Source organism: Cebus imitator, unplaced genomic scaffold, assembly GCF_001604975.1.
Source record: "Cebus imitator isolate Cc_AM_T3 unplaced genomic scaffold, Cebus_imitator-1.0 Scaffold143, whole genome shotgun sequence".
In the NCBI taxonomy this organism is placed as follows: domain Eukaryota; kingdom Metazoa; phylum Chordata; class Mammalia; order Primates; family Cebidae; genus Cebus; species Cebus imitator.
This window is the reverse complement of record NW_016107458.1, coordinates 3,177,943-3,200,804: the sequence shown is the minus strand read 5'-3', so window position 1 is coordinate 3,200,804 and position 22,862 is coordinate 3,177,943. Positions and strand designations below refer to the sequence as shown.

Sequence of the window (22,862 nt, the reverse complement as noted above, 5' to 3'; positions counted from 1 at the left end):
TACGAATAATGGCAACTGCATTCACTTTGTGACAATAGAATGATACATTAAAGGGTGAGATAAAACGATGATTATTTGCCGAAAGCATTGCATGTCTAAAAATCCTAAGAAATCTGTTTATTAGCCTATGTGAGTTTATCAAAGTGACTAGGTTTATAGTCAGTTTACCATAATTAGGGGAGTTCTTTATTGTGGTAACTACCAGTTTAATAAAAAGAGAAGAACTCTTATTTGAAATAGCAACAAAAAGGGCGGCAGTGGGGGGACGGGGGGTGGCAGGATGGGGAAGACACGGGCAAAACCACTTTATTGAGGCCGTGGTAATGCAGTTAAATTAATGCAAGGCTGCCAAGCGGAAGGACTGGAGTTAACACTCCAATCAGTCTTCCCAGTAACTAAGAGGCTAGGGTTTTTATGGATAATTTGGTGCACAGCAGGCTAGGGAATGGTTGCCACTTACTGATTTGGGATGAAATCATAGGGATATGGAAAATGGTCCCAGTGTGCTGAGTCCTCCTCTGGGTAGGCGGCCACAGGACACATTGGTTGACTCATGAGTCATTGGTTGGATCACGTCAGTCAGTGGCCAGAACACAAAAGTGAAAACAGAGGCTTATTCTGGGCTATCAGTGTCATCAGTTTCTCTTCCTCCTTCCTGATGCTTTATTCTTATCACAATTCTTTTTAAGGTTTCCCTGGATTTAGATAACGGTCTTCATCTTTTAACTGTGAATTTATTTCTTGTATGTAATTCCTATTTCAATATCCTCTTTATCATCCCTTGCCTTCTCCTTTACTGTTTCTCAAGTAAAAACAATCATTTAGATTAAGAGTTAATAGCTTGGGCTGGACAAAGTGGCTCATGCCTATAATCCCAGCACTTTGGGAGGCCAACATGGGAGGATCACTTAGGGCCAGGAGTTCAAGACCAGCCTGGGCAACATAGTGAGATCCTGTGTCTACATATAATTATAAAAATAAAAAGAGTTAATAACTTGAATAACAGGCACAGTTTCAGTCCTGGGTCAGTGTGTGACCTTGGACAAATTCCTTATTTGTAAGCCTTGGATACATTCATAAGTAAGATGGAAATGATGAGAAGAACTTTGTCGGGTAATTAATGAGGTTTAAATTAGGAGGTAATTCATGTAATGTGCTTAGTGTGCTACCTACTTATAGCATTGTAAACTCTCAGGTTATGACATGAATATGTCACTTAAATACCTTTCAAATTTTTAATTATTAAGAGAAAAAGAAAAATTAACAACCTTAAAATAATTTTTCTATTTTGTTTTGTTTTGTTTTGTTTTTGAGACAGTGGTGCCAACACGGCTCACTGCAGCCTCAACCTCCTGGGCTCAAGCATTCTCCCACTCAGCCTCCCAAGTAGCTGGGACTCCAGGTCCATGCCACCACTCCCAGTTAATTTTTTTTTTTTTTTTTTTTTTTTGGTAGGGACTGGGTCTCACTATGTTGCCCATGCTGTTTTTGAACTCCTGGGCTCAAGTGATCCTCCTGCCTCAGCCTCCCAAAGTGCTGGGATTACAGGTGTCAGTCACTGTGCCCAGCCAGTTCTACTTCTTTCTATACATTGGGTAGATCACTATAAGAAAGTCATGGTTTAATTTAAAAAGGTAAGTTCCCTTCATTTGCTGTCCTGTGTTTGCCTTTTTAAAGACACCTTGAATACTTTACGGAATGAAATAGTGTATAAATAAATCGACCAAGTTTCCTTAATCATCACACCTAAGTTAAAAAAAAAAAAGTATTTACTAAACATGGAGAGATGACAAGAAGGAAAATGCATTTCTTCAATCCTGGCTTTATGACTTTAGTAGTCCAATGACCTCATTGCAGCTACTAAAGGCCGTCAAATGATCAAAACCAAAATATAGAACTATTTGCTATAGTTCGTATTAAACATTTGAAAATGAATCTCAGTTGAAACGTTCAGGTAGGAAGGAAGGGGCATTTTTAAAGGAATTAAATGTTGTGGCTCAGGTTCAAAGCAGCTATGGCTGGCAGGAAATCAAGGTTTTCCATATTGTGTCTTAGGTAGGGACAGCAACTGGGGTGTAGGTTTTGTATACATGTATTTTTAAAATTTGAAATTGGTAAGTGTAATATGAGCATTACTTGGACTTTATTTGAATTTATTTGAATTTCAACAGCTACCAGCAGATGTGCTTCGCATGAATAGGCCCCGATTCCCAAATAGCACAGTATTTCAAATCTATTTTAGATTCTGAAACAAGAGCCGATTCCAGGAAGATAGCTCTGAACCTTTTTCCCAGCTGCAGAAATAACTCTGCTTGTTGCCCCTCTGACCTACACCAAGGGAAGCTGCTTGAAAAGATGTTCTTTTGCCAACAATCATTTCACCATTGTAACCCACAAATGGAAAAATAAACTGTTGGTTCCTCTTCAGAAAACCTATTCTCACATTGCCAGAACCAGGTTGATAAAGAAAGCAAGCCATGGAGTTCTTTTAATTCCTGTCTCATTTTCCAAAGTGACCTTTAAATTTTTGTTACCACAGGGAGCCCTATTGTTCATGGCCTGCCAACAACTGGTCACTAGTAACCTTTCCTCAAATAATTAAATTAATCTAGGGATGTTTTAGGACCACTATTCCCCCAGCTCCCGATTCCTTGGACTTTGCCTAAACCAATTCCTTCTCCCTCCTTCTGTTCCCATCCCTTACCTTAGGATGTATAAGCCTTTCTCATTTGAAAGTAAAAACCTCTCACCTGAATTCTCCTCTAGCTATTGCCCTATCTTGTTTCTTTTCTTCACCAAGTGTCTGGAGCTGATGAATTCCTATTAAGTCAAATGGACATTCTGACTTTGCTTTCAGACATTATTATGTTTTTATTGGGAGCCTCTTTGTGCCAGGAACTCTTATAGGCCCCTAAAAAACATTTTCTTGATTAAAAAATACATGAATAATGTATGCTCATTATAACAGCTCAACAATACAGAAACAGATAAAGATAGCATCAGTGCCTCTCCCCACCCAGCTCCATATTTTACCCTGTCCACCACAAGAGATAAGAATTATTAACCCTATTTTGTAGCTGAGAAAGGCTCAGAGAGTACCCCATAGAGTTTAAAAGGAAGAGCTTTAGGGTCAGATTGCCTGTGTTCATTTTTTGACCTTGCCATTTCCTATGTGCCCAGCTGCAAATTACTTAATATTTCTGTACCTCAGTTTTCTTATCTGTTGAACAGAGCTAATGACAGTACCTGGTTTATAGGATGTGATAAGGATGTAATCTGCCAAAACAAAATTGTTGGATTTAGCCCCACTTCGTTGTAGTAAATGACTGTGTTGGTGGATCTTGTTTACTCATATTTTATTCAGTATTTTTATATCAATATTAACAAGTAATACTAACAAGTCCTTTAGTTGCAGGCCATAAGTTCTAGTATTTGAGGTTCCCATTATTGTTATTTTGAAGGTGTTCTGTAATTTATTTATTTCCTTTTTGACTCAAGAGTTGGTCTAGAGAGTTACTTACATCAGCGATTACAGAACCCAGAACATGTTGCTCACACTCTTTCTACTTTATTGCAATATATTGAGGGTTTTTTAATGGCATAATAAATTCTCAATTTTTGTGAATGTCCAATTGGCATGTGAAAATAAGAGGTATTCTCTATTTTCAGGATGCTGAGCCCACAATAGCAAAAATAATGAGAACTAACGTTTATCAAATACTGACTATATGCTAACTTTTACTCTTTAGAACAATTCCGTGCTTCACAACAATTCTGTGTGGTAGGCACCATTATTATGTCAGTTTTACAGATAAGGAAACTGAGGCACAAAAGTAACTTTCCCAAAGTTATTTAGTAACTAAGTGCAGTTTGAGATTTGGACCCACCACTCTTAACCACTACATTTCAATTAATTTAATCTTTGTATCACTCCTGTATGTAGATATTATCTGTGAAACAGAGGAAGAAAACTTAGGTTTAAAGACGTTAAGCATTTGCCCAAAGTCACACTAGGTCACATCTTGCATTCTTCCACTTTCTCCTTAGTATTCCTTTCATCTGCCTCATCCATTGTCAAAAGGAGAGTAGGATGCTGACATGGTTTGGCTGTGTGTCCCCACCCACATCTCATCTTGTAGCTCCCATAAATCCCATGTGTTGTGGGAGGAACCTGGTGGGCGATCACTGAATCCTGGGGGTGGGTCTTTCCCATGCTGTTTTCGTGATAGTGAATAAGTATCACAAGATCTGATGGTTTTAAAAATGGGAGTTTCCCTGTACAAATGCTGTCTCTTTGCCTGCCACCATCCATGTAAGATGTGACTTTCTCCTCCTTGCCTTCCACCAAGATTGTGAGGCCTCCCCAGCCACATGGAACTGTAAGTCCACTAAACTTTCTTTTGTAAATTGCCCAGTCTTGGGTATATGAATCAGCAATGTGAAAATGGTCTAATACAGATGCTCATCTTTTGATCCTCCCACTTTTTATTATAGAAAATTTCATACATATATATATACATGCATATATACGTAAAAAATATATATGCGTATATATATATATATATATATATAAAGCATAGTAGAATCAAATAGCTTATATTCCACCTTGTTAAAATTTGCTATATTTTCTTTCCTTTCCTCCCTCCCTCTCCATAAGTTTGTTTTTGGCATTGTAGTTGAACTTTGCAAAGGCAAGTTACAAATCATAACACTCGATCCCCTAAATACTAAAATTCCTCTCGTGAGAATAAGAATGCTGTTTCCTATACTTGTAATGCCATTTATCACACCTAAGAAAATTCGTATAATTCTTCTTTTAAAAATTTCCTATTGAGTCCATAATTTAATTTCTTCCACTGTCCCAAGAATGCTTTTGAGAGCTTTCCTGTCCTCTACCCCAAACCAGGATCATGTATCTTGTTAAAACAACTCACCACCTAAATTTATACTTATATTTTCAAAGGGCATTAAGATTTCTACTTGTTTCTAAATAATATGTATTCACCCGTCTCCAGACCAGTGCCCCCTATACCCTTTTTGGGCAATTATTTTGGACCTTCTCCCTTTCCTCCCATTTTGTTTTTTACATCTGAGTTTGCTGCACTGTCTCCTGACTTCTGCTCAGCTTCTGCCCTTCATGGCTAGTCTGCTGTGTCTGCCTTCTTTGTTCTAAGCTCCATGAGCAGGATCCGTGCCTGTTTCATCCATCACTAAACATCTATTACCTCCCTGCCACACAAAAAGTGGTCAATAAGTGTACACTTACTGCTCTTCCTGTGCTCACTATTTGGATTTGATGACAGAATCTGGCTTCCTGGTTTCAACTACTGATTGTAATATCTTTTCTCAATATTCCGGCAGTTCAGTATACAGTGTATGTAAAATAATGAAATTCTGGTATATTTATTTTACTATGATTATTCAGTACTCTAAAAAGTCCTGAATCATCATCTTGAAACATAAGCAAAGAGTTACACACTATATTAAAATTTAAAAAGAACAAAGAAGCAACTCTATATTCCTCAAAAAAGAAAATAACAATTAACAACCCAAACGTTTTTTTTTTTTTTTTTTTGAGACAGGTTGTCATTCTGTCACCCAGGCTGGAGTGCAGTGGCAATCAATACTCACTGCAAGCTCGTATTCCTGGGCTTAAGCGATCCTCCCACCTCAGCCTCCTAAGAAGGTAGGACTACAAGTATGCACCACCATGCCTGGCTGATTTTTAAATTTTTTTGTAGAGATAAGGTGATATGGTTGGATATTTGCTCAAATCATATGTTGAAATGTAATCCCCAGTGTTTGAGGTGGAGGCTGGTGGGAGGTGACTGGATCATGGGGGCAGTTGCTCACGAATGGTTTAGCACCATCCCCTTGGTGCTGTCCTCTCGACAGTCAGTGAGTTCTCACAAGATCTGGTCATTTAAAAGGGTGTGGCCAAGAGCAGAAAATCAAACACTGCATGTTCTCATTCATAGGCAGGTGTTGAACAATAAGAACACATGGACACAAGGAGGGGAGCACTACACACTGCGGTTTGTTGGGGGGAAATGGGGGAGGGATGGGGGAGTGGGAAGGTGGGGAGAGAGAGCATGGGGAGAAATGCCAGATATAGGTGAAGGGGAGGAAGGCAGCAAACCACACTGCCATGTGTGTACCTATGCAACAATCTTGCATGTTCTTCACATGTACCCCAAAACCTAAAATGCAAAAAAATAAAAATAAAAGGGTGTGGCCTCTCTCTCTCTCCCCCTCTCCTTCTCTGGCCATGTGATGTGTCTGTTCCCCGTTTGCCTTCTGCCACAATTGTAAACTTTCTTAAGTCTCCCCAGAAGATGAGCAAATGCCAGCATCATGCTGCCTTGAAAGCCTGCTGAGCCAATTAAACTTATTTTCTTTGGTTTTCCATAGCGCTGGGATTACAGGCATGAGCCTAAACCTTTTATCACATACATAAATCTTACTCCTACTTCAAAGACCTTTCAATAAAGTGGAATGAGAATGGGACAGTAATTAGGTTGATATAGTTGCACCTAATCTATATGCAAACAGGATAAATTAAAGATGATGAAGATAAAACTAGAAATGCTTTATTTGAAACAAAAGCTAGTTTGCCATCCATAAAAATACTATTTCTAAAAAAAGGTAATGACAAAGACAGATTACTTCTAAAATGATAAATTCAAGAAAATACTAGAAAGTAGAGCAAAACTCTATTCACCTTTCTGCCACCAGTGTAGAAACTGAAAGCTTCTATAGCAGCTGGAAAAAAAATTTGCTCCAAAAAATACCCTCATGGTAATGATGATATCATCAATGCACTTTGTGTTTTACAATCACACCAGTTTTTAAAGATGCAGTCATAGTTCATTTTCACCCAATTTTCCATGATTAACTTTTATTCATTTACTGTAGTATCAATTTCTTTTCAAATACTTAATAAATTTTATCTAGATTAGGCTAGAGTGATTATATATGTCTAACACTTAGCTATTAGAAACATATTTTATATATTTTTAAATTTGCATTTAAAATGTATTATTGAGTTTCACTTGTATTTCCTGAATTCTAAACACTTTTAAAAGTCTGGTATAAATACTGGTATTTTGGTTTTGTGTAACATAAACACTGTAACAGTGGTTGTGTCATTTTGCTCTTGTATTGCATTCACTGGTGAGGATGAATGGCACTAGCCAGGACACAGGTCCAGTCACAAGCCTGTGGCTCTGCTCACCACTGGCTGAAACATGCAGGGGCCAGTCTGTCAGACCAGGATTGTACACAGACCTTTTAGCCTTTTACAGTTTCACTAGGCCCAATAATGTATATTTTCTTTCTATGAGCGCTACATTAGTAGAAAATGATGAAATCATAATTTATTAACTCTGCCATGGTAAATCATTTCCCGTGCCCTAGTAATTCAAATATTTCTCGCCCCTCTTATCTATATGTATATGCAATAAAGATGACTGCAGTTGTAAAGCTACTTGGTTAATCACCTAAAGCTTCTTTTTGACCATTTCCTTTGCAAACAGTTTGATAGACTTTCCATGAGAAACAGAGGAAATTAACAAAAGGATACATCTCCCTCTCTTGTTTACCAACATTCTTTTGAATCTTAGGAAAGTAACATATTGTATTCTGGCCCTCAGCTTTCTAAACTGGGTGGCCTAGTTCTGAGAGCAATAGTTCTGTATGTTAAATCACTATACAAACAAAGTTGTTTAAAGAATTTAAGTCAAGGGAGAAGGATCCCCTTCAAAACAAGAACTGAAAAACAATATTTGAGGAATCCAAGGAAAACAAGACTATACAATTGACAGGCTCTTTTCAATCATCTAATATCAAGTTTATCTTTTAAAACATCATGTGTTTTCTGTTTCCCAGAGAATTTAAACATTTACAACTCTATGATGTGCAGATTAGTAGCTGAATTACACTCTCCAAGAAGCCATATCTTTCTTCCTTCCCTTAATCATTTTTCTTTCCTTTTTCTCTCTCCCTTTTTCTCCACATCTGTTTCTGCCTCTAGTTGACAAAACATTTCAGAGATTGTATATAGCTCTCCTTGTTCCCCCCCATTTTTTAGGAAAAACAATTTCTAGCCAGAATATTTCAGGCTCCAAAGTTGAAATTGTATATTATTCTTTTCAGCAGTTTTTAGTCCATGCCTTAGAACAAAGCAGAATGTAACCCCGAAAGAAAATAACACTTCACGATGAACTCAAAGAATACTATCACTTCTCACTTTTCAATTAAAAAAAATACATTTTCTATTTTTGATAGGAATATATGTGTACCCTTGAGGAAATGTATAATTTCCAGAGCATATGACTTTAAGAAATATAAAATTCTAAAGGCGTCTGCCTTCCCACTAACTGATTTTATCCAAAGGTGGTGGTGCTGTAGCTTGGCCCTAAAATACAAATCCAGCTTTGAGTCTCCTGTCAATGGTTTGGACCACCCACTGCCCTAAGACATTGCCACCTTCATGTCATTCCCTCTCATTTTTCATTTTTTTTTTTTTTAGCTCATTCTCACTTCTCTCTTGTCTTATCTCCCAGTGATTTCAATACTCACATAGACTATCCTTCCCACCCTGGCCTGTTGGCTCACTGACCTCCTCTCCTGCATGACCTTATCCTCCATCTGCCTCATTAGAGACTAACTTGGATGCATGAGTCGAATTCTGACTAATTCCTTGCAGGTTGTTCTCCAACCACTGTCTCTCAGCAATCTAGTTTATTCTCCCTAGGACTTGACCCCAGGAGACCTTAATTACCCTGCATCTTCCAATTCATTGATCAGACCACCTTTTCACTGACCTCATCCTGTATGTCTTCCATTCCTCTAGCTTAAACTCTATGATCAATTATTATAATCATTCTCTTGTCCTTCATGTTTCAGCTCTAAATCCAACTCTGCTGATTCACACTGCACCTGTTAAGTTGAATGCGGCTGGAGAAAAATTCATAGCCATGCTGATGGGCCTCACTTCCAATTCATGACTTTAAGGTTGTCTGACAATACTTTAGGTCATAGTCTAGTCACCCTTCTACTCTCTAGACAACTATCTCATACCTTCTTTTCTGTCCTCAGACTTCCACTGCCTCTTGCCCCATCCTCACACTCATTTGATCATCTGGCTTTCTATTTCACTGAGAACACTGAAGCAATCAGGAGATTTCACAAATCTCACTATTCTACCTGTTTACCAGCATATATACCCTCACACTTTGACTTCCTGCCAGTTACCACTAGTGAATGTGTCATGCTCCTACCTAAAGCTGACATCTCCTCCTTCACTTAGGCACCAGATTCCATCTCCTCTTGGCTATTACAGGACGTCCCTCCAATAATGTTTCTTTCTGTCTCTAACATCATTAGTTTCTGCTCCCTAGTGGATGATTCACATCAACCTGCTTCTTTACACATGCTTCCTCTCCCACTGTAAAAACATGTTTTTTGATCAATTTCCCCACCAGCTATCATCCCATTTCTTTGAAGCAAAACTCTCAAAAAAGGTTGTATATACTTGCTGTTTTCACTTTTTCCCTTCCTGTTTTCTCTTAACTTATTCCAGCCAAGCTATTACCCCACCACTCCACTGAAAGTAGCTTCACTACTCTTGTCATGACCCCATTTCTTTATTTCTTTTTGGAGAAAAATTCCTCAAAAGAATTGTCAATACTCAGTTTCCAATTTCTTTCCCCCCTTTCCCTTTCAAACATATTTCCACCCCCACCACTCCACTGAAAGTGCTCTTGTTGAGTCACCAATGACTCTTTGTTATAAAATCCAGCTGTCAATTCTCAGACCTCATCTTAACCCACCTATGAGCCTCCTATGACACAGCTCAACACCTTCCTTTACACATTCGGCTTCAAACACATGACATCTCTTGGTTTCCTTCCTACACTGCTGGTCTCTCTTCAGTCTTCCTTGCTGGCTTTTCCTCTTCTTCGAGCCCTTATAATTTTGGAGGCTTCAGGGCCCAGTTTATCAGGACTCACTCTCTCAGTGTTTTCATCCAACCCTTTGGCTTTACATTCCATGTGTGCTGATTATCCCAAAATGTGAATACCTATCTCAGACCTCTCCTGAGCTCTAAACTCATTATGCCTACTTGGCATCTAAACTGTTGCCCAATAATCATATAAAACAACATGTTAAAAAAAAAGACAACTCTAACTTTCCTGCAGAGATCTTCTTCATTATAATCATCGCTATCTCTACTTCCAGTAACTCCATCCTACCAGTTGCTCAGGTCAAATTCCTTGGAATCATCCTTGACTTCTCTCTTTCTCTTATACCCTATGCTGGGAGGTGGGTCCTTTAAGAGGTGATCAGATCGTTAAGATGGATTTATGTCTTTCTTGCAAGTCTGGATTACTTATCATGGGAATGGATTAGTTTTTGAAAGAGTGGGTTGCTGTAATGCCGGTCAGTCTCTTTTGTTCATTCTTTCCCAGGTGCTTGCTTGTCCCTCCGCCTTTTTGCCATGCTGCTTCACAGCATAGCATATTGGAGTTCTCAGCCTCCAGAACTGTGAACTAAATAAGCTTTTCTTTATAGATTACCCTGTCTCAGATACTCAGTTCTAGCAGCACAAAATGAACTAAGAGATCCCATAGCCAATTTACCATGAAATCATGCTGACTCTACCATCATAGTATATCCACCATCCACCTCCATTACTACCACCTGGTCTTAGAAACATCTTTCACCTGAGTTACTGCAGTAGCCTCCTAAAAGATCCCCCTAAATCTACCATGGCTACCACACAGATTATTTTTCACCCAGGAGCCAGAGTGATTCACACAAAACTTAAGTCAGATTTTGTGTCCTATGCTCAAAATCCTGTAGTAATTTTCCATTTCTATAAGAATAAAAACCAAATTTCTTACACTATCACACAAGACTCTACTTGATCTAGCCTCCCTCCTTTATGCTCCAGCCACACTGGCCTCCTTGTTGTTTCTTGCACATTCCAGGCATGCTCCTATCTGAGTGCCTCTGCTTGGCACTTCTCTTCCTGAAATGCTCTTCTCCAAGATTTCTACTTAACTGATTCTCTCAACTTCTTTGACTCTTTGCCAAAATCTCTTTTCAATGAGGTTTCCTGTGACCACCCTACTTCATACTACAATCTGCTCCCACTCCCTACCCCCAGAACTTTCAGTCTGTTTTTTTCACAGTGCTTATAACTTTCTAATGTGAAATACTGTTTTCTTATTATCACTATTATCTTTCTCCACTGCTAAAATGTAAACTCCACAAGGGAAGAGATCTTCCCTGCTATATTCAGAGAAACTTATAAGAGTACCAGGCACACAGTAGGTACCCAATAAATATTTGTTGAATGTTCAATAAACATAAAAAAATGGATTACGTGTTCCTTGAAGGATCAGTAGTATTTGTCTCAAAATCATTTGAACTTCATGCTATTTTTGTGGAAAGATTTTTTTAAGCTTGTGATTTCATTTATTTAATGTCTCTAGGTATATTTATATTTTCTATTGCATTTCAGTCCATGTTGATAAGTTTTACATTTCTATGAAGCCATATATTTCATCCAAGTTTGAAAATGTATTGGCATAAAGCTGTCTAACATGCTGTCTTACATTTCTTTAAATCACCACTGTGGTTGTATTTTTCTTTCCAAATGTTTATTTTCTCTCTCCTTTTATTATCAATCTGGTTGATACTCTGTTGTCTTACATAAATTTCTCCTGTTTATTATTACCTTTTCTCTGTGTTCTTTGGCCTAACTCTATTGGTCTTTTCTATATTACTCAAATTATTTTTCATGACGAGTGATACAGCACTTACTAATATTTCCAGTTTCCTCCTTCTAGGCTCAGGAGAAGATTACACCTCCCTGTCCGAGTAAAGTTAGGTAAGTCCAACTGACTAGCTCTGGCCAATGATATGTCACTTTTGATGGAAACATCTAAAAACTTATGTATGGGGAAAGAGTAGTCTTCTCAATAACAGTGCTGGGTCAATTAGATATTTACATGAAAAAACAAATTGTGACCCCACTCATAAAAATCATTTCCAGATGGATGGCAGACATAAATTTGAACAATCTTGGTGAGATAAGATTTCTCTTTTTTTTCTTCTTTTTAAAAATAGAGATGGGGTCTTGCTGTGTTGCCCAGGCTGGTCCTAGGCTCAAGTGATCCTCCTGCCTCTGCCTCTCAAAGTGCTGGGATTACAGGCATGAGCCCAGATAAGATTTCTCAAACAGAGCAGAAAAACATTAAGGTAAAGGGAGAAACGACAAATTGGCACATATTAAGATGAAAACTTTTGTTCTTCAAAAGGTATCATTAAGATGGTGAAAGAGGCCAGGGCGTGGCTCATGCCTGTAATCCCAGCACTTTGGGAGGCTGAGGTGGGTGGATCACGAGGTCAGGAGTTCGAGACCAGCCTAGCCAATATGGTGAAACCCCATTTCTACTAAAAATACAAAAATTAGCCGAGGATGGTGGCATGCACCTGTAATCCCAGCTACTCAGGAGGCGGAGGCTGAAGAATCACTTGAACCCCGGAGGTGGAGGTTGCAGTGAGCCAAGATTGTGCCACTGCACTCCAGCCTGGGCAACAGAGTGAGATTCCGTCTCAAAAAAAAAAAAAAAAAAAAAAAAAAAAAAAGGTGAAATAGGCCAGGCGCAGTGGCTCAAGCCTGTAATCTCAGCACTTTGGGAGGCCGAAGTGGGTGATCACCTGAGGCCACAAGTTCAAGACCAGCCTGGCCAACATGGCAAAACCCCCTCTTAACTAAAAATAAAAAATAAAAAAATTAGCCAGGCGTGGTGGTAGGCGCCTCTAATCCCAGCTACTCCAGAGGCTGAGGCAGGAGAATTGCTTGAACTCGGGAGGTGGAGGCTTCAGTGAGCCGAGGTTGCGCCATTGCACTCCAGCCTGGGCAACATTAGAGCTAAACGCCATCTCCAAAAAAAAAAAAAAAGGTGAGGAGACCTTTTTTACATACATATACCGGAGTATATGCATTACATGTAATAATCTCCTCACCATCTTTTTTTCCTTCCAGTATGTGGATTACAAATTTCTTCTCCCACTGTAAGAAAAACTAGTATTTAGCATGTAAAAAGGCTTCCTACACATCCGTATGAAAGACATAGAACGCCCGTCCAGTAGAGAAATAGAAGCCTCGGACACTGCACAAGAGAGGATGTCCTAATGGCCAAAAAACACATGAGAAGGTTCTCAGTTCACCAGACTTCGGCTAAATGCAAATTAAAATCACCACGTAATACCCCTACTCATCCAACACAACGGCTAAAATGGCTAAGATAAACAGGACACACCACGGACTCGCGAGAATGAGTGGTGGGTATCGCGAGACTGACGAGTGGGCGGTGCAAATGGTTGAGGCGTCCACTCGCCATTTTGTGTGAGGGACGCTGACGCTACGCATTGCTGTCCTGGCCTCGCCTCTACCCACTGCAGCCCTGGCTGCTACCAACATGAGCTTCCTGGAGAGTCCTGGCAGCCCCCGTACTCTCGACCATGTCGCGGAAGACCCGCACCAGGGCCAGCGGTCCGGAGACGAGAGTGAGGCGAAGCAGCTAATGGCAGAGACACTGGAGAGCCGCTTGGAGCCAATTTTGCTCCCACCGCCACGGCTTCCAGAGGAGGGGGTCGCGCCCCAGGATCCCACAGATTGTGGCGATACTCTCCACGTGTTAGTCGATGGGGGTCGGGGTCATGGAGCCATCAACGCGGGGCAGGAAGTGACTCCACTGCCCGCGGAGGACCGGGAAACAGCTTCTGCCTCCGCGGCAACCGACGGCAGCCTCAGAGATGGCTTTCCGGGTGAAGAGAGGCGCCGCCCAGGCGGGGAGAAGGCTCCAGAAACCTGTGGCACAGGGAGGTCGGAGTCTGAAGTGATTGCAGTGGGGAGGCCCGAGGACCTGAAGCCTGAAGAGTGTGCCATGCTCTCAGCCCCAATGGATGAGAAGCCCGGAGGCACAGAAACGGACATGGCGGAAGGAAACAGCGCGACAGATGAGGTAAACAAGGAGGCAGGGCCTGGGCCCCTCAACATGGATCTCCACCTGAACCCCCTGGAGGCCATCCACCTGGAACTGGACTCCATGAATGCCGAGGCTGACAGGGCCCTCCTGCAGGTGGAGCGCAGGTTTGGGCCGATCCACGAATACTACCTGGAGCGGAGGAATGACATGATTCGTAATATCCCGGGCTTCTGGGTCACTGCCTTCCGCAACCACCCACAGCTGTCTGCCATGATTAGAGGCCAAGATGCAGAGATGTTAAGCTACTTAACCGACCTGGAAGTGAAGGAGCTCAGACACCCTAGGACAGGGTGCAAGTTTAAGTTCTTCTTTCGAAGAAACCCTTACTTCAGAAACAAGCTGATTGTCAAGGCGTATGAGGTCATATCCTACGGCCAAGTGGTGTCTTTTTCCACTCTAGTTATGTGGCGCCGGGGCCATGGACCCCAGTCCTTCATTCATAGGAACCGGCATGTCATCTGCACCTTCTTCACTTGGTTTTCAGACCACTGCCTTCCAGAGTCTGACAGGATTGCTCACATTATTAAAGAGGACATCTGGCCGAATCCACTGCAGTACTACCTGTTGCGTGAAGGCGCCCATAGAGCTAGACGTCGCCTGGTAAGGGAGCCAGTGGAGATCCCGAGGCCCTTTGGGTTCCAGTCTGGTTAACCTTGGCCTTTGGAACTGCTCCCGCAGAAGGTCTCCTGCCACCACCTGCTGGACCTGTGCTTGGGCAACAGTATTAGGTATGTCCTTTCCTCTTTTTGTTCTGACTTTTCTGTACTCTCTGTTTAAACTTTCCGTTCTCTCACGCTCAAGATTGAGACCTTGGTGGCTATGCTGCTCCACTTTCGCCTGGTCTAGCTGTTCTGCATTAACATCACAGGCTCCCGGCCGATAAGTCACATCCTTCTAAGTGAATGATGCTGTAGACTGCACTATCTTTACCTTTGTTTGGACTCTGTCTGTTCCCGGGACCTCTGGTCTGGCTCCTCCTACCTGGATTTCTAGCTGTGTCTAAGAACCTATTCTGCTCACCCTGTTCTGCATCTGACAGTAGAGGCGGCCTGTGGACAACTGCTAGGCATTGATGAAGTCAAGGAACAGCAGGGGACAGCTTGGTATGCGTGAATTATGGGACTCTCCATTAATTTTCCTGAGACTCTGGTCACTGATTGCTGCCTGCTACTGGCTATGCCCACCACCTTGGGCAGCTCCTTGCTGAGTGAACATATTCCAGACCATTGCCAACTCCACTCTCTGGTTTCTAATAAACAGGGATCTCCAGAACACTGGTGGTGGATACAGGTTTCCTGTCAACACACAAAAGACCAGTTCCTCTACCAAAAGATCTCTGAATTCTTCACCACCATCACTCTCGTCACCCAGAAATCTTACTGTCAAACAAGTGGTTGAGGGGACATGATAGACCCTATCCTCATGGCAAGGGTAATATCTTGACAAGTACCAGGCTTTCTCAGCCACCCATCAGTGGCGTCATTAAAATCTAGGTACCTTTATTTGCCTCCCTTCCTGTACCTAATGAAGTGCCAGAGTGGGTGTACACTTTCTTTTCTCTCATCTATCTCTTCTGTCTTCCTTTTTTTTTTTTTAAGTGGTAATTATGAAATATCCGCAGAAGCAGGCCTTTTAGTTTCTTGGCTCTTTTTGTCATATCCAGGGGCAGGCTCTTCTGTAAAATACACTGCCAGAACTCTTATTGCCCACTCTTTCTTTTCAGCCCCTCACCCCTCTTTAGCAATTCCTAGAGGGTTTAAAGGAATACAGAGCTGGATGGAATGAAAGGTGATTTCTAGTTGAGAGTGGATGGAAGAACTAAAGAGATTGTGATGGGTGCTTTAAGCATGGAAAACTGAACAAAAAGGCAGAGGTGAGGCAGAAATGATTCAGGGGAAAATTGGGCCTAGAATGAACACTGGGTTGACTTGAGATCCTGTGAGGAAGGGGAACTAACTTACTGTTAGTTATGATGGGAAGAGAAGTACTTTTTTTTTTTTGTATTGGGATAGAAGAATAGAAGATGGAGTGTTAATTTATGTTGCCTAGAGAAGGGTTCTTTGAATAAACACTGCAATTTTGGGTATTTTCTTTCTTGTTTGCATGTGGCCTTATTTATGTAGAAGATTAATACTGTGTTGTAACACTTTCTCTGTTTCTGTTTACTGGGAAGATTCGGCTGTACAGAGTTACTTTCAATTTGGAACATTTGGAATAATATCAGTCTTTCTTTTTTGTACATTATAGAGACTTAATGTGGATATTCATGACAGTTTTCAGCCTGGTCTTGTTTCTGTTAAAACCATATCTTTAACATTTTAATTTGAATAACCTGGTCTTATCTAATGCAGAAGACTGGAAACTGTTGTGTTCATAGATAAATAAATTACAAAAAATTTATGGTTCTTATTGTCTTTATTGATAATTTATTCTGGTAACAACTTAGTAATTAATATGCCTGTTTTGTTTTGTTTTTGGAGACGGAGTCTTGCTCTGAACCCAGGCTGAAGTGCAGTGGCGTGATCTCGGCACATGGCAACCTCCCCCTTTTGGGTTAAGCAATTCTCCTGCCTCAGCCTACCAAGCAGCTGGGATTACAGGCGATCACCAGCACGCTGGGCTAATTTTTGTATTTTTAGTAGAGACAGGGTTTCACCACGTTGGCCAGGCTGGTCTTGAACTCCTGACCTTGTGATCCACCTGCCTCGGCCCAAAGAATGGAAGTGCTTGTGAGACTGCTTTGTGAAACTAGAATGATACCATTGGCATATTTGTCTGATTCCATTAAGTCAATGGCATCTTTCCTTCTGAATGGATGATGGTAAAATTAAAGCTTGGAAAAGAATGAAGGTTGAAAGAGTACATGCTCTATAATTCTTTTATGTATGAATTATAACAGCAGGTAAAACTAATCTATGGTGGTAGAAGTCAGGATAGTGGTTACTGCCAAGGACAGTGACGGTTCTGAGATTTACCCTCCTTGCAAGCTTCACAAGTTAGCCTTACATGCTACGTCAGAGACAAAGGACCTTATAACTCAATAATCAGAGTCGCAGTATTTGCACTGGTTCCCTGAGCTCTAATTCCCACAAGCCAACATAAAGAAAGCCAAGTGACACCTGCACACAGTGCATTGTTACAGGAGAGGATCTCTATAGGAGCATAAGGAATCTGAATCTTATTTGAAATGGGCAGTAAGCATGCCTGTCCTTTTTGCTTTGAAGGGAGACATCTCTATTAACACTGAATAGTAAGTAAACCTATTCTTTGCTCTCTAAGGGACATAATCTAAATTTTTCAAGGCTATAAGCAAATCAGCCCTTTGCTCTGGAGACACTCTGTCTTCCAAGGCTGTTGAGTATACATCCTTGGAAAAATATTCTGAACACATGGAGTCAGTGCCTTTGCTCACAAGATATGCAGAAACGTGAGACACATGGAGAATTGTCTCTCAATAAACTTTGGGGTGGTAAGTACCTATTGACTGGAAGGAAGTATGAGATGGTAGATTTTGAAGGGCTGGTGATGTTTTGGGCCTTGATCTGGGTGCTGGATAATTAAGTATATTCAATTTGTGAAACTTCACTGAGTTGTACGTTTAGAAAACATACTTCTCTCCATATATTGTACCTTAATAAAATATTCTTGCTTAAGAAAAAACCAAAGCAAGCAAAGAAATTCAAAACAAAAAAACCTGAAAATCCCATATTATTTTCTTGGAACCTCTATGCCAGAAAAAGACCAATTTAAAAGTCTGCTGCAGATCTTTTTGGGTAGACCATGAATTGATATATGAGAATTATAATAGGATTATTTACTAGCCACATTCAAATGGCTAAAATACATTTTCTAAGAATAGAAACACTGAATTGTCTAGGCATGGGCCATCAACTCTTAGTATTTACAGTGCTCCACTCATTTTGTCAGCTGACCTTTTTGTCATAGTTTTCTAGTTGTAAACAGTTAATAATAGCTCATGATGGTTCATTTTTATAGCTTTGTTCTTCCAGCCAAATATATAATAAAATCCATATATTATTTTTTTCTGTACAATAGGGATGATGCTATTCTGAAGACAAGACTGGCCCCACCATATACTTGCTTTTTAAGATGGTCTATATTTCAAAGTTTTATTTCTTTTCAGGCCTTCCTCTTTGAGGTATAAAGACTTCATTTGATAAATTGAGATTAAAAATATCAAACCATACCTTTGGCACATGCTATAGACAATGAGAGTGTAAGTACCAACAAAAACTTTTATAGAACTATAATGAAATTGTTTGCTTTGGCTTATTTGAGCAAAATCTTTCCACTTCTGTATACAGCAAGGTTTTTGGGGATAATATACCATTCAAAATGAGGTATTTTTCTTTTACATAAAGAGTATGAAGACAATAATGTATAACATTAACTTACTGCTTTTGAAACATAAGGTATATTTAATTAGGCTTTTTATATCAATTCATAGCACATATAATTTTAAGTGCCATCCATATAGATGACTTGCCCTGTTTTCCAGTGGCACAGTTTTCTCTTTGCTATTGGTAGCTATAAGCATGAGATAGAATATTATTTAAGGGGTCCAGAATTCAAATTTAATCTAGTTTACTGATATAGATGAGGAAGGAAAAGATAGGTGATATTTTCACATTTGGCATTAAACTAAAATCTAGAGCATAAAATAGTGCATTGAGCTACAAGTCAGGGGTTGGGAGTTCTGCCATAAACCAGACGTTAACTACGTAGTTTTCCTTTTTTTTTTTTTTTTTTTTTTTTTTTTAATCTCGGCTCACTGCAACCTCCGCCTCCTGGGTTCAAGTGATTTTCCTGCCTCAGTCGTCTCCCGAGAAGCTGGGACTACAGGCGCACGTCACCATGCCCAGCTAATTTTTGTATTTTTAGTAGAGATAGGGTTTCACCATGTTGGTCAGGTTGGTCTTGATCTCTTGCCCTACTGATCTGCCCGCCTCGGCCTCCCAAAGTGCTAGGATTACAGGTGTGAGCTACTGCTCCTGGCTTTTTTTTTTTTTTTAAAGACAAGGTCTTTTTCTGTTGCCCAGGCTGGAGTGCAGTGGTACAATCATGGCTCACTGCAGCTCATTTTTCCTGGGCTCAAGTGATCTGTCTCAGTCAGCCTAGTAGCTGGGACTACAGGCACATGCCACCATGCCTGGTTAATTGATTTTTTTTTTCCTGGTAGTGATGAGGTTTCACTGTGTTGGGCATGCTGGTCTTGCACTTCTGGGCTCTGGCAATCCTCCTGCCTTGGCCTCAGAGTGCTAGGATTATAGGTATAAGCCACTGTGCCTGGACCATTTTTGTATTTTTAATAACAGTTTTGAAACAGAATTTCTCCTAAATCTGAAGATTTACCTACCCCTTAAATGTAAGTTTTCCACAAAGTTCTGTGACCTCCCTGTGGCTTTTCTTCTCTGTACTCTTTGAGTGACTACCAATGCCACAGCCAGAGCTTCTGTCATCACCTTTGAAATAAGGACTCTTAAATTGGAATCTCCCTTATTCCAGATTAGGGTTTGACGTATCCATTTGCACAGTGTTTCCAGAATTGTTCCCTTTCTATATCTATTTTCACCTTAATATCTCGTCTACATTATCGGAAGTCTGAGGAGTCACCTTCCTGAATCTTATGTTTCTTTTCCATCATTTCATTATTGACAAATCATGTGCCTTTTCCTCCACTATCCTTGTCAATGCACCACTGTCTGCAGAAGAAAATCCTAACACCCTACTACAGTATTGCATTCAGGATCAGCTACAACCAAGCCCCTACTTAACATTCTTACCAGAGTCCACTCACTTGGAACTCCTTACTGTTAAAAGTAGCTCATGTACTATCCCAATTCTGTGCCTTTGCTCATGATGTTCCATAACCTTGGATTCTCTTGCCCACCTCAACTATGGAAATCATACCATTCCTTTTAAACTCAAATGACATATCCTCTAAATCACCTTTCCAAACCCTCCTACCTCTTGTAGCATATACTGTGTAGTATTTATAATTCATACAAATGTATATTGAACTTATTTACATATGTTAGTAGTTTATATTTGTCACTCAATTTTAAGTTCTTCATGGGCCAAAATTGTGTTTCAGTTATCTTCCTTTCTGTGATGAGTAAGACATAGTCCCTGTTCTCAAGCAACCTACAGTCTAGCATAGGAGACAATGTACAGTGTGACAAATACCAAACAAGTGTACGCATGGGAGCTATGAGACCACATAAGAGGGACATTTTCCCTACCTAAAGGTTAGGGAAGGATTCTTATAAGTGGCTTCTAAGTTCCATTCTAGACACCATACTAGACTGTAAGTCTCTTCAGAGTAGGGGGCTATTTTTTCATCTATGATGTATCCCTAGGGTACCGTATTATATTTAGCACAAAATGGATTCTTGAAAATTACTTGATGAGCATGTAAATAAAAGATGCCGATCTGTTTTTAGTTCTAAATGCATAGATTTGGAATCATACTAGTCTTTTGTGATACTTTTCTATTCCACCTATCATATGGTCAATAAATAATTGGCTAATGAAAACCTAATCAAATAATAACATACTTTTAACCTTGAGGTTCTAGATAAGTGTTAATTGACATGGTTGCCCAAATAATTTCTAGGAAAAGCCAGAGTAGAACTTCAGTCAAATCCTTCTCAGTACATTAGTTCTAAATCTAAGAAAGAAGGCTGTGTGGATAGATGAGTTGGTTTGCAATTATAGACCCACATTGAATCAAACTGCAACATTTATTCTTTAACATCTAAGTTCATATAAGTTAAAGAAAAACAACAGGCTGTATTATAGCCATTAATGATAGGCTATAATAATAGCTATCATTTATTACAGTCTTAGGGCATGGTAACCACTGGCTAAGCACTTTGTATGCATTCTTAATTCTCAAGTACAAAGTACTTCCGTCTCCATTCTTCAGATGAGGAATGTGAGACTCAGTTGAGAATATGTTACTTGTGTCCAGTCACCCAGCCAGGTGGTGGTAAATCCAGAATTCTAACCCAAGTCTATCTGACTCGAGTCTGATAAGTACATATGGACAGAGATACTATCTTTTGCTTCACAGTATAACATTATGAAAATAATAACTGGCTTAGATTTGTTCCATTTTCATTCAGTTTTTCTTAGCATATGAAACATTTACTAATTTTGATGTTAATTAATGAAAGTTATGACACAGGTGAATCTAAAATCAGAAGTAGAGTACTAATATGTAATTGTTTTTCATTTAAATTTTGTAAATATTATGGCAATTTCTTTTGAAATCTGAATACCACCTATAAATGAATATAAGATACAATAGTGCCTATGATACATTCACTGTTGGCTAAAATCAATCACCTTGCTAAAGGCACTGTCAAAACTGAAGTATATTTTGAGGTGTTCAGTGGCTCCAATAAGCTTTCTGCCTTAATTCCAGATGTAACCAGCAGCATTTGGTAGACAATGTACTTTGTCCAGAAAGAGCTAATAGCAAAGAGTCTTTTTGGGTGGGGAAGGGATTATGTCACTGTCTAGAAATCTCGTATGATACACTTGGCTCGTCAGCAATGGCAGGCTGAAGGAAGAATGCACAGCCAAGCAACACATGTGAAGTCCAAGAAATGGGATGGAAAGAGAAGGATAAAATGGGAAAATCTCAAGGAGAGAGCACAATGGAAGAGAAATACAGAGAAATAGTGTTATTTCATACCCCAGTAAACACTGGTATAAGACCGAAGAGACAGTGTTCCAGCTTGTCTTCTAATTTTAGGGCATTGGGGCAGGGAGTAGTTACAACCTTCGTGTGCTTGGAATTTATTACTCTTGATGGAAGGAACATGAACTAGAGGGTCCTAAGTTTCTTTCCTTTTAGAGGAGTTTTTATCCTATCATGGTGCAGGTACATAGCCCTTGGGCTTTATGATGTAAGAAATATGTTGAAGTCAATAAGGTAGAAATAAATGGATACCTTCTTAACTTGATAAAATATACCTTGATGCCAAACTAACCATTAGGCTTACTGGGACAACACGGGAGGTATTCCCACTCAAGTCAGGAACAAAGAAGGATGCTCATTTGTCACTATCATTACTTAACATCGTAGACATTAGATATTGGACAACATAATTATTAAGAGAAAGAAACTAGAGGTATAAAAATTTAGAGAACATAAAACTACAGTTTGTGATGAATATAGAAAACTTATGACATTCAAGTGAAAAAGTAAACAATTAGAAAACTTAGTAAGGCAGCAGGATACAGAATTACTATATATATCAATAGATTTTAGATATACAAACACAGAAAGTTGGAAGATGAAATGGGGAAGACTATTTACAATAGCAACAGCAAAAGATGAAATATTTAAGAAAAAGCCTTAGAAATGTGCCAGATTTATTAATACAATTTTAAAGCATTCCTGAAGACACAAAGACTTGTACAAAGGGAAAGACATACCAAGTTAGATAGGAAGACTCAACCTTATAAAGTTGTTCTCCAGAGCTAATTTAGTGATTAAGTATATTTACAGTAACAAGTCCAAAAATTGAAGAAGGGTAGGGATGGGGGGAGAATGAGACAAATTCTAAAGTATATATTAAAAAATAACAGATCAGTGGAACAGAATAGAAAAGCCAGAAATTCATTTATCTGCAGACAACCCATTTTTGACATTTTTGACAAGAGCATTAATTGGGGAAAAGAATCTTTTCAATAAATGGTGCTGGGAAAACTAGCCACATGCAGAAGAATGAAACTAGACCCCCACCTCTCACTCTACATAAA

At 39.7% G+C, this 22,862-nt stretch overlaps 2 protein-coding genes across 3 annotated transcripts in view; one reads left to right on the top strand and one right to left on the bottom strand.

Annotated features, from left to right (window-relative positions):
• ACYP2 (acylphosphatase 2) overlaps positions 1 to 22,862 on the bottom strand; it is a 192,378-nt gene that overhangs the window by 40,573 nt on the left and 128,943 nt on the right. The window contains exon 4 of one of the 2 annotated variants that reach the window (XM_037743394.1): positions 13,092 to 13,206. The exons of the other annotated variant lie outside the window; for it this stretch is intronic. Coding sequence (XP_037599322.1) covers positions 13,107 to 13,206 — 100 coding nt within the window. The 3' untranslated portion in view covers positions 13,092 to 13,106. Of the gene's footprint in view, positions 1 to 13,091; positions 13,207 to 22,862 lie in introns of those variants that run through there. 2 annotated transcript variants of the gene reach the window in all.
• Positions 13,197 to 16,464, top strand: TSPYL6 (TSPY like 6). The gene has a single exon (XM_017542338.2). The coding sequence runs from the start codon at positions 13,497 to 13,499 to the stop codon at positions 14,715 to 14,717; it is 1,221 nt and encodes a 406-aa protein (XP_017397827.1). The 5' UTR covers positions 13,197 to 13,496; the 3' UTR covers positions 14,718 to 16,464.